Genomic DNA, 16,561 nt, shown 5'->3' with positions numbered 1-16,561 from the left:
AAACGTTGAGGAGCCATTTCACTCTGTGAAGTGGATGATAAGCGAAGCTGTTTCGCGCATGGCAAAGAGGTGACATGGTGGAGGACAGTTTGGTATGTAAGGCCAGGTTGTTAACGTTCAATACGCAATATTAATGCGAAAGCCTCAGATGCTTTATCAAACACGAAAATTGACTGTCGGCGGCGTAAATCGATTGATGCAAAAAATAATCATCATGTGATGCCGTCATCATCACGTCGTAGATCGTCAAAACTTGTGACGTCATCATGGTGTCATATATCATGATGTCACGTGATGACGCCATCACAGGACATCGTCGCTTTACAATGCTTCCGTAATCGGTGCGCCGATCATGGAGCTAGCGCAAAACCAGGTGAGGTGCAGAAAGCATGCAGAGAAGGAGGGGGAGGATCAACCCGTCGATAGAGAAGAAAAATAATCAGGCTTTCGCCTTGGAGTTTTCTTAGGGGAATGCATTAGGGATAGTTTGGCTCTTTGGCATTGAGGCACTGCTGTACATCACGGTGTTTGTCTACAATGTCTGCTGATAACCACATAGATGCATTTAGAGTTATTTCATAAAGTGCAATTTTGTTGATCTGGTATTCTGTTTATTTGCTAGTGTCGAAAATAATCGCCGAAGAGATTAATCCAGAACACTCAACTGCATGAGCCTTTATTTTTCATTAGCGAGTGAAATATGGAGTACTCCTGAGATGATTTTTTCCATGAGATTTGCAATGAATCGAAATATTTCTAGCCTTCATAAGAGCCCCATAGTAATATTCCGGTGCTTGAATGTTATTGCAATATGCTTCTGTAGTGCACTCAGGCCAGGATGTAAAATTCGCTGCTCCAATGTGCTCCGAGATGCAAAATTATCTGCTCCAAAGTGCTCCAAGATGAAAATTTTGCTGCTCCAAAGTGCTCCAACACGGAAATTTTGCTGCTCCAAAAATTGCTCCAAATCAGAAGTCCTCGGTAGCATCACTGCGTTGGAGAACGTGGAGGCGTGTGTGCTGTCGCAGGCAGCGAAGTTGTTGAAACAGAAGAAAATCCAGGACTATTTTGTTCCAAAGTAGGGCACGCAAGTAAGCCACCATATTAATAAAGTACTTTTCTTATTAGTATGTGCCTTTGTATCATCAAATCCTATAGCGGGCCTATATCGAATTATGCCATATATCGAACTAATAAACGTTTTTTGGCGAGTTCGATATACCCGGGTTCGACAGTACATAAGGTGCTGAGCATTTTCACTACTTCGAGTACAGGCATCCTGTTACAGTCTAAACCGATCACCGACCCCCTCCTTGGGTTTGTGCAGAAACCCCTCGACTCTTGTCTACCAGACTCCAGTGTCTCTTGCTACGCCTACAATCACATGATGTGCACTTGGTGTTTGTGCCTTGCGGACAGCTCCTTGCAACAGTTGTCCTCAATAAAGCCCCTCGAGTCTCCATGTCTCTAAACACATCATCTCTGGACACTCATCCATCAGTCTTTTTGTCTGTAGGTGCATCTTGTGATACTCAACTTCATTAGAGTGCAAACAGCAGCTGACAGATTTCTTCAGATTGTCATCAAGCATGTACATCTTGGCTGGCCAGAAAAGCAAAAAGTACACCCATCGACTCAGAAATTTTGAAATTGTAGAGATGAGCTCTACTATGAATAGAGGCTGCTCTGCTGAGGACTCCGCCTGGTCCTTCCATCAGCTGCCCAGCCAGCGGCGCTAGAGAAACTGCATCTGGGTGATCGTGACATCTCAGCATGCAAGGTCAGGGCACGAGAGGCTCTTTATTGGCCAGGGATGACGCAGGATGTTGAGAACATGGTAAAGCACTGCATCACATATCAGTGGAACACACCAGCCAACTACTACGAGTCATTGATGGACATCTTTTGGCCAACTCTGCCTTCACAGAAATCAGGAATAGACCTATTTCACCAAAATTGGTCATCACACTTACTCGTAGTTGACTACTACTCAAAGTATCTAGAAGTTGAACAACTGTCCTCAGCTGCAAGTCATGCAATCATCTGCAGCCTCAAGAAGACATAAGCCCGTTTTGGGATTCCACAGGAAATCGTGACAGACAGTGGACCCCATTTGACAGTAAAAAGTTTGCGAGCTTCAGTGTCTCATGGTCTATTCAGCACCCGACATCATCATGACAATACCCCTGATGAAACGGACAAGAGCGAGCCATAAGAACGATAAGAAGTACACTCTGCAAGGCACATGGGTCGAGAGAGGACCTGGACATGGCTCCTTTCAGCTGCCGAGCAACATCAACAAACACACTTCTCCATCACCAAGGGCTTCGGGCCCGTCAAAGCAGACAGCATAGGCAAGGCGACCAACACACGCCACCCATGAAACCATTTGAACCGGAACAACGGGTCTGGCTCAGACTGTACGATGAATTCAAATTGTGCAGTGTCACGGCTTTGGGTGATGAGCCACGTTCGGTCATCATTGAAGGCCTGATGGTGGTCAATGTTGCAGGAACCGCTTCCATCTAAGAGAAGCATACCTGCGCTCCATGGACCCAGAAGCATCGTCTCAAGCACCCCGTCCTCAGGCTAAGCCTGTGGAAAACCTCTACACTCTCCCGAGCACAAGTGAGACTCCTCAGCCAACACATGAACCCTGCAGCACCAACAGCTGTCCGCCATCCACTACATTTCTGGAAGACAAGCTCGTCCCCACAAAAGATGGACTTGGGAAAAAAAAGGGGTGTGTTATATACAGCAGTAGCTGGTGCTCTCTATGTGGCACCAAGGTTATGGATGTGCCCAGCCCGGCCTATCCGGGAAAGGGGGATCTCGTTATGATAAACATGTCTGCTTGATGTACGTACGTGTTGCATGTGTTCTCAATCAAGTGCCTTGAACGCGACCCGGAGCTCATGTCACGGACCCACCCATAACAGCCTCCATACTCCAGACCGCAGAATGCGGCATACAAGAAGACCGTGGCCTGGCAAAGGGCATGTGGGGCCGAAGATTGCACGAACATCAGGCGGCAAATAGTCGTTCTTGATGGCGACACCAACCAACCAAGCAGTGCAGCTAGATAAGACGATGAGGTTTGAGCACACTGAGAGGCTGTTGCGGTTGCACATGGATAAAGAGCCCATTTTAGAAGAAATAAACTGCAAAAGGTTACGATGTTTCGGCTAGTTGGTGTTACATGGTCTGAAGTGAACGACAGCGCGCACAACACGGTCGAAGAGAGAACAGCACGAGCACTGACTAGCAGCGTTTTTCTTTATCGCACCGAGGCAATACGTATATAGAAACAAAAACAGCCTGCCCCACATGCGCAAGACCACACACTCAAATCTAAACAAAGATGATGAAAGCAAGTAATTATGATATAAACATGAAGAAAGCAAAGTGGACGAAAAGAAAACTTGCCACCGGCATGGGCCGAATCTACAACCTTCGGATAATGCGACCGATGCTCTAGCAATCGAGCTATGGCGGGGGTCGTCTTCTCGTCCACTTTATTGGGCATTTATGTGCATGCAAACCTGTGAGTGCTAGTCAGCGCAGCTCGTAGCCATGATGGTGAGTGTGGAACACTTTTTTGCCAGCTGGTGTCACGTAGCATGTGATCTTTTTAAATGCGAAGCATTTCTTAGCGAACCTCAGGCACTTTGAGCGTTTCTATATACGTATCTATCTATCTAGCCGCCTACGTGTGGGTTCTCTCGTGGTCGCATCCTTAGATTGGTGTAGACCAAAATTGGCATGGGAGGGTTAGAGGGCTTGACGAATATGACTGTCTAGTTATGACATGACTAACGTGAAGATCCTGTCGCGTACGTCATCAAACCCTTTCCTCCAGACGTGTGGCACATAACCGTATGCCACAGCCCACGGTAAGTGGGTATGCGCCACAGGTGATTGACAATTTATATGTTCCCAGGAGTGCCGAGAACAGACATTGAAAATTTAGATGCGAGAGTGTTAAGAAAAACCGGCATCGGTAGTGTTGACCCGACGATTACAAAGAATAAAAATCAAGGTTCCAGCAGGAATCGAACCCAAGCATTCTGCATGGCGGTCAGGTATTCTACCACAGAGCCATGCCGTGTCTTGAAACTGCAGTGGAAAAAGACCCTATGGAGGCATAATGTCAGTGCAACGTCAGTTGTGTTGCAGTGCTGGCTATCTAATTTTATATCAAAGCAATACACATTACATATGTACTCCTGTGATACAGGCGTCGTCTCAGGTTAGCGTCAATTGCGGTTCCAGTGTTGGCTCCGCTTTTATAGCAGTCTAATAAACACTATATTTGTATTCATATGATTCAGCAAGCTATATTCAATCGTTGCTCGACTCTGTGGGAATCGAGCGCACCCTCCCCTTTGGCGCCTCGTTCCCCAGCTAGCGCGTGTGTTGGCCCCGCGCGGCTCGAGCGCCGGGGACCGCCGTTAATCGGCAGTATGGTGACCACGGCGGCAGTGCCAGGCCTCTTTGTCTGGTGCGAGCCATGCGTCGGCCTCCCGGCGCGCGGGCACGCGTCCGGGCATGCCTCCACAAGCTCACGCCACCAAGCTAGCTTACGTCACTGCGCAACGCCTGTCTTCATTGGCCGCCAGTGACAACCCCCCTTCCCCCTTGAGCTCGCTTCTGTCTCGCGCGGGCTTGCCCGCGAGAGAGATGCACTCAGGTTGGCACGAGAGGTTGACGCGCTGCTCTGGCAGGCGGCTTCTCGTCCGTGCGCTCGACTGCTGCCCTTTGTGTGGTAGTCTTAGCGCCGCTGGCAAGCGTACTCGATCGGTCTTGCGGAGTTCCCTTTTACGGCCTGCAAGCCCGTGACTGTCGTACTGTGCTGCATCTTGGCTTAATAAACCCGTGTTGTTTGTTGACATCCTGCCTCGAGTGCCTTTCCTGCGCCGTGCCGGAGTCGACGAACCCGGCCGTAGCGTCTTTGTTCGCTGCGGCAGTGGAGAACGTCGCGTTTCTTCACGGTCGCCTCGTAGGGTAAGCTTTGTGCTAAACCTATCTCCACAACTCCGAAGGAATACACTAATGAAAATTACGTATGATATTGACATCATCACACCGTAAAGTGCGTTTCGTTCGATAATACTGACGCATGTGCTGTACTGTGAGTGCTGCCGTTACGTCAGACCACAAGTTACCCTCTAAACTCCACTGTTATCGGCGTGCCTGGTAAGCCCACGATGTGCACACAACTACTACAGTTACAAAAACACGTCGATCGACCTTGCAACGCTTGTCTCAAAGCCAAAAAAATGCTGCATAGAACTACTCACTGACTGCTTCGCATGAAACCAATTCCCACAAGGCGTGGGATCTGCCGACACTCCTTTACAGCTGAAGTTCGCAGCTTATATTGTAAATCAATAAACATTGTGCATATTTTTCAGCATTGATTCATTTATCTGCAGGGTGGATCACCTGTCGAGTGAGTTTGCTTTGTCTGGTGTCAACTGTCAATCTATTCACGGAGACAGGTGAGTCGTGTAGGTCTGCTATGCCTCTCTCTGTTTTGATCGATTGCTGCTGCAAGATGTTCATATTTTGTCATCCTAAAGGGACCAGTGTGATCGTGAGCAAGCACTTGAAGATCTTCGGAGTGGGACAGTGCGAATTCTAATTGCCACTGATGTTGCCGCCCGAGGTTTGGACATAAAGGATGTAACGTGAGTTGGACTGTTTTGACCAACAATTGCATTTAACAAATATCTTTGCTTTGTGCATTCAAGTCTAGAATCTCAAGATATTTTTATTGCGACAGCAGTTAAATAGGCAATCATAGTTGTCAACCCCAGCTTCACCATTACCTTAGTAAGAACGAAAAGAAAGCTCAGCAACCAGCTGCCTCCACTTTGTTTTTAAACCATATGAGTAAACCCATGCCTCCTTGGGAGTTAAAGGCCAACTCCGGTGATTTTTTGACCATATCAAAGTGATGGTGCTTTTATGTTCCTGAGACGCTCCTGTCATGGGTCCGATAGCAGAGATACTCGGCAAATTGGACAATAATTTTAAATAAGCAAAAAAGTGCAACGCCGAAACCGAAACCCAACCGAGCAGTATCGTCTTAATGTGGTGTATAAATTGGGAAAAACCGGAAATCGTGGAAGGCATGCCGGTCCCGCCAGTGCGTAGTATGAAAGCTGTGAAAGCGGCGAAGAGCAGACACTCAGGGGAAAGGTGATCACGTGGCAACAGCTGTACCATGTCTGTGACTGACTGTGCTACGTGCACAAGCTCCTCGGAGCTGTCGGAAAATGACTGAAATCGCCATTTCTCTTCGATGAAGTAGAACACACCTGTTTAGTTATTATTGCATAGGGTTTCATACTAAAATACCTAGTATGGATAAGTTCGACAATAGCGGCTTTCAACATCATGTTGGTAGGGCCAAAGGAATTTAATATAAGCCAAGTACAAGCCACGTTTCTCACGATGCGCAGCTCACCGTATACCGATAGGACTGGGTACGGAAAGTGTTTCCGTACGGTAATAATGCTCATGCATGTGCACTCTTCAGCCGGTGTGGTATTACCGTACTTTCCATGCAGTAAACCAGCCCTGCTAGCTAAAACACTCTAATATAAAAACACGGAGTACTCGTTAGGTGCGAGTGTTTTGTGACTGTCAAGGTAATTATACGGGGAATCGTGTGCGGCCCACAACACAACACTACTTGCCACCCATCGCACGCATGCCCACAAGGAACTGAAACGTGCATGCCCAGCGAACGAAGCGTTGGCCAAACACGCATGATTGTTGCCTTGTGGATAGCAGACACTGTAGTGGCACTTCAGTTCCGTCACTTCCATTTTGCCAAAAGTGACGTCGCGTACACATTGTTGCCAATCATTCTGGGAAGCAAGGTGGAGAGAGTCGGGGCAATAAATAAAATTCATTTGTAATGAATCTGCATGTCTCTTCAGCCTTTAGTTTGGCATAAATGATGGCAACGTGAAGAGGAACGTGCCCAACGAATTTTATTGAAATTCATTGACCTCAATAAATCGTCGGAGTTGGCCTTTAAGCATGCTAATGATAGAGCTCCATACTTCTGGGCAATTATTGCATGGTTTTGTGTTTCACACGGACACTGAGAGCAGTGGTGTCTGTCATTGATTTTGGAGGCCAGAACAAGTGGTGCTCTATCGGACAAGGATGATATGTGCATCGCATAGAAATTCTTCTTGACAATATGGCGGCATCAGTGATTTAACTCCTGCCTCAAGTGCAGAAAATGGGATTTTCTGAACCAGCTCGATAAAATTTATGGATGTAAATTGCTGCAAAATATGCCAGAACAAGTCTCGGAATATGATACTCAGTGTAACAAACATGCATTGTTCACAAGTGTTGAAGATTGGTTGAGTTGGTTCGTCGTACTTGAACGGGTATAGCGCATTACGGGGAAGAAGAAACGGCCAAGCAGCCGTTTCAGGGAAACTGTCCATGAATCTGTGGTGTGGGACGGTGCGATGGTGTGTCTAGTCTTGGCATTGCGTTAGGGTGTTTTTGTATGCTTGCACAAGTCTACATATTTGATGCATTTTGACAATAAAGATCAGTTGGAAGTTAGCACTCTGTCTCTTGTGCCAGTATGCTTGGCCGTTTCTTCGTCCCCGTAATGCGCTATACCAGTTCAAATGCATTGTTCCATACGTTGCCATCGGTCATCACCTCGAATCGTTACAAGAAGTTTTGCAGCTGCACGGCATTAGATAGACAGGATCACTAAGGCATTAATTGTGTACGATTATAGTTACGTCTGTACAGCCGTTGGTGGCTGCTGACAATTTATTACACTGAAGGAAACATGAATAAGTAACAGGTGTAGCCCAGGCGTTGGAGTCGCAAATGGCTAGCGTTCGACGCAGGAATCATGCTTGTGCCAAAACTCCAGTGCATTTGTGCGCACACTTTGTTGTTATCGTCTTCTAGCACGACATGTCAATTCTTCGTCCCTTAGATGAAGTCTCCATAGCGGTCTGGAGGCCGCCTAACCTTGGGTAATCGTACTCGCCGGGTGATTCCTGCTTGTGACGTCGAGGTCGTAGGTTGCGAGGGAGTGTTGTCTTGCATGTCGAGCGAGTCAGACTATTGCACAGTGGAACTCAATGCCGTTTCTTTTGATATTATGTCCATGAGATTGTCTGCTACGCTCCACTCTGTTGGTGATTGGGTTGCTTGCCTGGTCTAGCTCGTTTTCTTCATGTGATTGAGGTGATGTCGAACCTTTCCGTGGTTGCTTCTTACAAACCAGGATCGTGGTCCGACGTGGCGCAGTATTTCGCCTTCAATTCAATCGGGCTTTTTCAAAGACTGCCGGATAAGCACTCTCTCGATCTCCCACTGCTAAGTGACGCAATTTCTTCAGTGTCTCCTGGCACTCAGGGATTTGTGTTTCTGTCTCCCGCTTGAGAAGATTGAGAGGACATAAAAGTTCTTGTCCAAACATCGCTTTCGCAGGTGTCATTCCTGTAGCAGTGTGAATGGTCGTGTGTTGCCGATACAGGAGTCTTGCTATTCGGCACTGTATGAATCTGTCTGTATCACTCAGGAGGGCTCTTTTCAGCTCTGCCACATCGTGTTCTGCCTGGCCGTTTGTTGCAGGATGGTACGCTGGGGATGTTGTAGCTTGTATGCCATTTGACACATAGAACTGCTTTATCTCGTCGGCAATAGAGGTTTATCTGTTGTCGGAGATGACCTTTTGGGGAATGCCAAACGTAGCAAAGAGACTTGGAGCACATCGATGACAACTGTGGATGTTGCTTGCGTCACGTGATGGACTTCCATCCACTTTGTGTATGCGTCCACAACAACCCGGTAGGTGTGCCCAAGTAGTGGCCCCGCGAAGTCAACATGCACCATGTGCAATGGTGCCTGTGGATGGTCCCAGGTGGGAATAGGAGCTTTGGGTGGGCTCTTCTGCATCCGCACAACCATCACCGTCTCGAAGTCAAATCTCTCCCCTCTCCCACTACGCGTCCCATCAAAAAAAAAAAGTAATGTACATCCGCGCGTAATAAGCCCAAAATAGGCTTAATTGTTGAAGCGAGGACCGATTGCTAGTGAAATAGAGTTGATGTCTCTCCGCGTGGAGGATCTACCAACATGCATCGCCAGACTTCGCAGACAGCGCATTGTGGTGAAAATTCGATCTTCTAGCATCTCACCGAACCTTGGCATGATTTTATAAGCGTCAGGCACATTTCCATTTCCCTAGGGTTACTGGAGTACGCTCATATATGCCATGTTTTTCTGCCCGTCGTAGCGACCGCGCGCGCACGCACAGGACGCTCATTGCCGCTGCGGCCCTCACGTGACCTTTGCTGCGGCCAGAACAAGACCTTTGCTATGAATGAAGGAAAGAAGATGGCTTTTAAGGGCTCGTTTTTTCTTTGTTAGACACAGTATTAATGAGAACTAACAGACAATAATGCAGACAATAGGCAGACTTGATGCCTTCAGGTACAGTCGAGCCCGACTATATCGAACCCGTTTATATCAAATTATCCCGTATATCGAACAGTTTCTAAACACGGTAAATTTACATTGAGAATATATAGCAAAAGTTACTGTTACATCGAACGAAAATAGCAACGACAACCGATATATCAAACTCCATGTGCCTCAAAAGTGCCCCAGCAAGTTGGCTTTCCCTCGCGGTGGCGGGGAAAACTGCCGGCGCCACCCTAGAAAAAGTGGTTTAGACCCGGTTGTGCATGGGCGAACACCCCCCTGCAAGAAATGATCCTGGCCCGCTCGCAGCGCTTACAGCCAATCAGAGGCCGTCGTGCTTTCTCCGAGGCGCGGAGGCGGTAGAAGTGAGCTCCATTTTTTCTTTCTTTATGCTTGTGTGCCTGCTGCTGCCTGTTTTCCTCGAGCCCTCATTCAGCGTGGTCCGTGCTGGTGGTGTTGCCTGTTGGTGCTCTGTGAACTTTATTGGCGCGCTGTCGTCATGGCTTGTGCAAAGAGGCAGAATTTGCCGTTTGCCGCGAAACTCGAAATCATAAATCGGGTCAAGCGCGGTAAAAAGAAGTCCGACGTCGCCGCCGCGCACAAAATTCCAAGGAGCACCTTGAGTTCCCGGGAGCTATCGACGGATCAACATTCGACGAGTTCATCAGTGCGGACGATGATGTCGCCATCATGGGTGAGCTACAAGATGAGGGCTACGTTGCAGACGTCGTGCCGACCCAGGTGGGAATAGGAGCGACAGCAATAAGGAAATTGACGATGGTCCATTGCCTACATCCTCCGAAGTGATTAGTGCACTTGCGTTGGTCCGGCGCTATTGCGTGAGTGTGGAAGGCTGCTCCGACTCGTTGGACAACGTGGAGGCGTGCGTGCTGTCACAGGCAGCGAAGTCGTTGACACAGAAGAAAATCCAGGACTATTTTGTTCCAAAGTAGGGCACGCAAGTAAGCCACCATATTAATAAAGTACTTTTCTTATTGTTATGTGCCTTTGTGTCAAAATACTATAGCGGGCCTATATAGAATTATGCCATATATTGAACTAATAAACGTTTTTTGGCGAGTTCGATATACCCGGGTTCGACTGTAGTATGCGAGGGATTATTGGTCAGCTGCCAGCTCGTAAAAAGATAATGTGCTACATGACGCCAAAAGGCAGAAAAAGAGTGTCCCACACTAGCCACCATGGCTGCAATCGGCGCTGGCTAACACTCCTAGGTTTAAATGCACATATATACCCTATAAAGTGGACAGGGGGATGACCACCGCCGTAGCTCAGTGGTAGAGCATCGGACGTGTTATTTGAAGGTCGCAGGTTCGGTCCCTGCCGGCAGCAAGTTATCTTTTCGTCCACTTTACTCTCTTCACATTTATATTCCAATTATTACAAATAACATCTCCTGTACTTTCCTTGGCATTATTGTCTGTCAGTTCTCATTAATATTGTGTACACAAAGAAAAACGAGCCCTTAGAAAGTTCCACTTCTTTCCTTCATTCATAGCGAGGGTCTCGTTCTGGCAGACTTGATGCTTTCAGGTAGTATGCGAGGGATTATTGGTCAGCTGCCAGCTCATAAAAATATCACATGCTATGTGATGCCAAAAGGCAGAAAAAGAGTGTTCCACACTCGCCACCATGGCTGCGATTGGCGCTGACTAACACTCTCAGGTTTAAATGCACATATATACCCTATAATGTGGATGGGGGATAACCGCCGTCGTAGCTCAGTGGTAGAGCATCAGACGCGTTATTCGAAGGTCGCAGGTTCGTTCCCTGCCGGCGGCAAGTAATTTTTTCGTCCACTTTACTTTCTTCACATTTATATTCCAATTATTACAAATAACATCTCCTGTACTTTCCTTGGCATTATTGTTTGTTAGTTCTCATTAATGTTGTGTCTAACAAAGAAAAAATCAGCCCTTAAAAGCCAACTTCTTTTCTTCATACTGTAGTAATTTTGATATAAGTGTGAAAAAAAGTATAGTGGAGAAAAAGACAGTCTTTAAGCTACGCGTGCCCTACCAGTGGACAACGGCACACTGCAGTAACAAGAAGAGGCCACGCCGACACGCGCCTTTGCTGCACGTGATCGGATAGCATATGACCGTGGCCCGAAGGTAGAGGAAGAGGAAGGGCAGAGCCACTCGAGCAAGAGAGAGAACACTTCTTGTTTTTGACAAGTTAGCCTTCAGTAAATCGCTTCTCAAGACTACCTGAGTTGTTCGTTACAGTATATATATATATATATATATATATATATATATATATATATATACACGGCGCAGGGAAAAAATAGATGTTTATAAATAGGACCAAGTATGCCATTCATTTACCACCAATTACAAAGTCATTTCCTAAAAACTACATTTGGCAGATAGCCTCCTTTAACATAAATGGGTTGTTGCAAACGCTTATTGAAGTTGCACACGCGCCTCCGTAGGTCTTCATAAATAAACCTTTTTCAAGCACAGGAGTGCCACCAACAGGCGCGCAAGCGCTCATGGGAAATGTGTGTACGCCGCAGCAGCTGCCGCGTCGCGCCCTAGCTTTCCGCTTGCGCCGTGCCAGGACTTCAGTGAATTTGACAAGGTGCAACATATTGCCACGTGCGTGCTATGAGAAAGACGAAGACGACAGCGAAAAGGCTCATACGCATTTTACAGGAGCCAGAATGAAGAAAGAAGAGGAACTCGCTTGCGCGCGGTATTAAAAAGACCGACCTACTGTTCTCTCGATCTTGGCGTTACGACCTCTCTCTTGACGTCGCGACACTGGTGGAGGTGCTGGAGCCTGCAACCTGATGCAGGAAAGCCTTATTCGGACACGTAACCCCAGTCCGGAGACTCAGCCTCTCGTCACGACTCCAGTCCACCGATTCAGCCGGCGTCTCCTAGGCCTAAGTCCTGAGTTCTCGACTGTTCCTCCTCTTCCCAGCATGGCCGCTCCTACAACATCAGCGGATCTCCTTCCTTCCCAGGTGACTCTTGAGCATCCTCACGTGCCTGAAATCTTCCGTGGGGAAGCGTATGAGGATGTCGAGGACTGGCTCGAACAGTTCGAACGGGTCGCTGTGGTGAATCGCTGGAACGAACAACAGAAGCTTGGCCGTGCCTATTTCGCGATGGAAAATAGCGCTCGCACATGGTACGAGAACCGGGAGCCCACTTTCCAAACTTGGGCCAATTTTCGCCACAAGCTCCTCGAAACATTCCAGAGCTCGGATCGGCGGGATCACGCACAGCAACTGATTGAAGCCCGCGTGCAAAAGCCCAACGAAACCGTTGCCATGTTCGCAGAGGACATGACTCGTCTGTTTCGCCGAGCTGACCCTGACATGCCCGAGTCGAAGAAGGTGCGTCATCTGATGCGGGGCGTCAAGGAACCGCTGTTCGCGGGCCTCGTACGAAATCCGCCGACAACAGTCGACGAATTTATAAAGGAGGCGACTGTTATTGAGCGGGCACTGCAGCAACGATGCCGCCACTTGGACCGCCTGCCCAACCACACGCCAATAAGTGCTGCGGCTCAGAACGCTGCCGTTGGCGAAAGTTCCCTGCGACAAATGATCCGGGAAATACTGCGTGAGGAACTTCGGGCCCTCAGCGTTCCTTCTACCGAGCCGCCAGTTGCGTCTGTCGCTGAAATCGTGCGCCAGGAGTTGCGGCAAGCCTTCACATCGCCCGCGCCATGTCCTGAGCAGCGTTCGCTCAGCTATGCTGAAGTGGTCCGTCGTCCTCCACCTTCACCTGAGGCAGCGCCCTTCCAGCCACCGCCCGCTCTCGTGCCTTGGTGGCAACGGGATTCTGCGAGACGACCACCAGTTCGCAGAACCGACCTGTGGCGCACGGCTGACCGTCGACCCCTTTGCTTCCACTGCGGGGAACCAGGCCACATTTCCCGCTACTGCCGTCATCGAGATGCTGGGTTTGGCAACTTTTCACGTCCAGCTTCTTTTCGCTTTGAAGACCGTCGCGCCCACGATGGTGACCGCTTGTCGACCAGCCACGTACCTTCACCAAGTCATCGTTGGCAATCTCCGTCACCTGTGCGTCACACTTCCCCGAACCGCCAGAGCTACGCTGACGTTACCAGAGGCCGTTCCCCGAGCCTGCGCCGGGGAAACTAACTGCTGCGACCTCCGGGGGCAAGGTTGCCAATCGTCGAGACGCCGAAAAGTCCCCCCTACCGCCGCAAGAAGACGATATGACGACGACGACGAATACTAATGCCGACGACGTCGTACGGGCCGATCTCAGTGTTCTCATAGACGGACACCACGTGACAGCACTGGTTGACACAGGCGCTGACTTCTCGATTATGCGGCAAGAGCTCGCCGACCGCCTTCGGAAGGTCAAGACGCCGTGGACAGGGCCGCACATAAGAAGTGCTGGTGGTCAGCTAATGACTCCAACGGGTAAATGCACCGCTCGGCTTGTAATCGGCGATTCCAGCTTCGTCGCCACTTTTGTCCTTCTACCAGAATGTTGTAAAGAGCTCATTTTGGGTATGGATTTTCTGCGAGAGTACGACGCTGTCATCAACATTCCGGACCGTATGGTGACGTTTTCCGCACATCCGTATGTCGACACCACCACGACCACCACTGACGACCGACACGAGCGTTTGCGAGTTGCCGACGATGTGACGCTCCCGCCGAGATCCTGCTGCCTTGTGTCTGTATCATGTGAGCGGCCGTGTCACAAGGATGTGATAGCGGAGCAAATAGCTACGCTATTGCTTACGCAAGGTGTTTCTGTCGCGAGAGGCATTCTGGCACTAGCTGGTGGGCAGGCAGAAGTACTCCTCACCAACTTCAGCAACGAGCGCCGTCACATCCAGAAGGGTACCGCGATTGCCTACTACGACGACATCGACCAAACGAGGGATTGTTTCGCTTTGCAACCTCATGACGCGACCACGCCTCCCTCGACTCCTTTGTCTGTCGACGTCAGTTCTACTCTGTCACCCTCTGATAGGCAGCGCCTACTGGAACTGATACACCAGTTCGAAGATTGTTTTTCGTGTACATCAAAGGTCAGGCAAACACCATTGACCAAGCACCGAATCGTTGTTGAAGATAACACGAGACCGATCCGACAAAATCCCTACCGTGTGGCTCCGAAAGAACGCGACGAGATTCAAAAGCAAGTGCAGAAGATGCTCCAGGATGACGTCATACAGCCTTCAAAAAGTCCTTGGGCATCTCCCGTGGTATTGGTTAAAAAGAAAGACGGCAGCTTGCGCTTCTGTATAGATTACCGCAAGTTAAACCAAGTCACGAAGAAAGACGTCTACCCACTGCCACGCATAGACGATTCTCTGGATAGACTGCGGCATGCACGCTATTTCTCATCAATGGACCTACGAAGCGGCTATTGGCAGATAGAGGTCGATGAGCGCGATCGTGAGAAAACTGCTTTCGTGACGCCCGACGGTCTTTATGAATTTAAAGTCCTTCCATTCGGATTATGTTCAGCGCCAGCCACTTTTCAGCGTTTGATGGACACTGTGCTATCAGGCCTGAAATGGCAAACATGCTTGGTATATCTAGACGACGTTATTGTCTTCTCCGCTACATTTGAAGAACATCTAAACCGGTTATTCACAGTTCTCCAAGCTATACGTTCGGCTGGCCTGACGTTAAAACCAGAAAAATGTCATTTTGGCTTCAGTGAGCTTTCCTTCCTCGGCCACGTCGTAAGTCACGAGGGTGTTAGACCTGACCCAGCCAAAATAGACGCTGTTGCAAACTTTCCTGCACCACACAACAAAAAAGCAGTCAGGCGCTTCTTAGGACTATGTGCCTATTACCGACGATTCATCGCGGACTTTTCGTCTATTGCGGCACCTTTGACCCGACTCACACGAGAGGATGTTCCCTTTCTTTGGGGCGAAAAGGAACAAATGGCATTTACCGACTTACGTCAACGCCTCCAAACACCTCCAGTTCTTGCGCACTTTGACCAGGATGCGCCAACAGCACTTCACACCGACGCCAGCAATGTAGGCCTGGGCGCCGTACTGGTACAGTGGCAAGACGGCACTGAAAAAGTGATAGCCTATGCCAGCCGAGCTCTCTCTCGCACCGAGGAGAACTACTCGACTACCGAGAAGGAATGTCTCGCTGTGGTGTGGGCAGTAATCAAATTTCGTCCATATTTGTACGGGCGCTCATTCAAGGTCGTCAGCGATCACCATTCGCTCTGCTGGCTCACTAACCTGAAAGACCCATCTGGCCGTTTGGCACGCTGGAGCCTTCGGCTTCAAGAGTTTGATATGAGCATAACTTATAAATCCGGAAAGAGGCATACTGACGCCGACTGCCTCTCGCGGTCGCCCGTCGAGCCTGCCGCCATTGATGACGAATCCGTGGACGCCGCATTCTTGGGAGTCGTCAACACGGCCACTATGTCACAAGAGCAGCGCGGCGACCCAGAGCTGCTTCCGCTCATCGATTTCTTGGAAGGACGACGTAAAGACGTGCCGCGAATTTTTGCCAGAGGACTGCCATCTTTTTGTTTACGGAACGACGTTCTCTACAAGAAGAACTTTTCTCCAAGCGGCAGCGCGTACTTGCTCGTCGTGCCTTCATCACTGCGAAAAGAAATTTTAGAAGCTTGCCATGACGAGGCCACTTCCGGTCACCTAGGCTACACCCGAACGTTGTCCCGACTGCGACGAAAGTACTACTGGCCAAAACTACCTGCTGCTGTAAAACATCACGTTCAGACTTGTGCTGACTGCCAAAGACGCAAAGCGCCCCCCGGTAAGCCAGCGGGCCTATTACATTCTGTAGAAGTACCAGCACGGCCATTCGCCCAAATTGGAATGGATTTCCTGGGCCCATTCCCAACTTCTACTGCAGGGAACCGATGGATCATTGTCGCCACTGATTACCTTTCTCGATACGCGGAGACTAAAGCTATGCAGAAGGGCACAGCAGCAGAAGCGGCTCACTTCTTCATCGAAAACGTCGTCCTTCGGCACGGCGCCCCGAGAGTGGTCATCACCGACAGAGGAACTGCCTTCACGGCGGAACTTATGGAGTCGGTTCTCA

At 49.1% G+C, this 16,561-nt stretch overlaps 1 protein-coding gene across 1 annotated transcript in view; it reads left to right on the top strand.

The window, feature by feature from the left end:
- Positions 1–16,561, top strand: part of LOC119372686 (probable ATP-dependent RNA helicase DDX43) — a gene marked incomplete in the record, with an annotated part of 252,672 nt that overhangs the window by 220,303 nt on the left and 15,808 nt on the right. Inside the window, 2 exon segments of the mRNA XM_037643131.2 lie at positions 5,436–5,501; positions 5,583–5,690. Of these exon segments, the coding sequence (XP_037499059.1) occupies positions 5,436–5,501; positions 5,583–5,690 (174 nt within the window).

Source organism: Rhipicephalus sanguineus, chromosome 10, assembly GCF_013339695.2.
Source record: "Rhipicephalus sanguineus isolate Rsan-2018 chromosome 10, BIME_Rsan_1.4, whole genome shotgun sequence".
Classification (NCBI taxonomy): Eukaryota; Metazoa; Arthropoda; class Arachnida; order Ixodida; family Ixodidae; genus Rhipicephalus; species Rhipicephalus sanguineus.
Note: the sequence above shows the minus strand (reverse complement) of the source record. Positions and strands in the feature narration are given on the sequence as shown.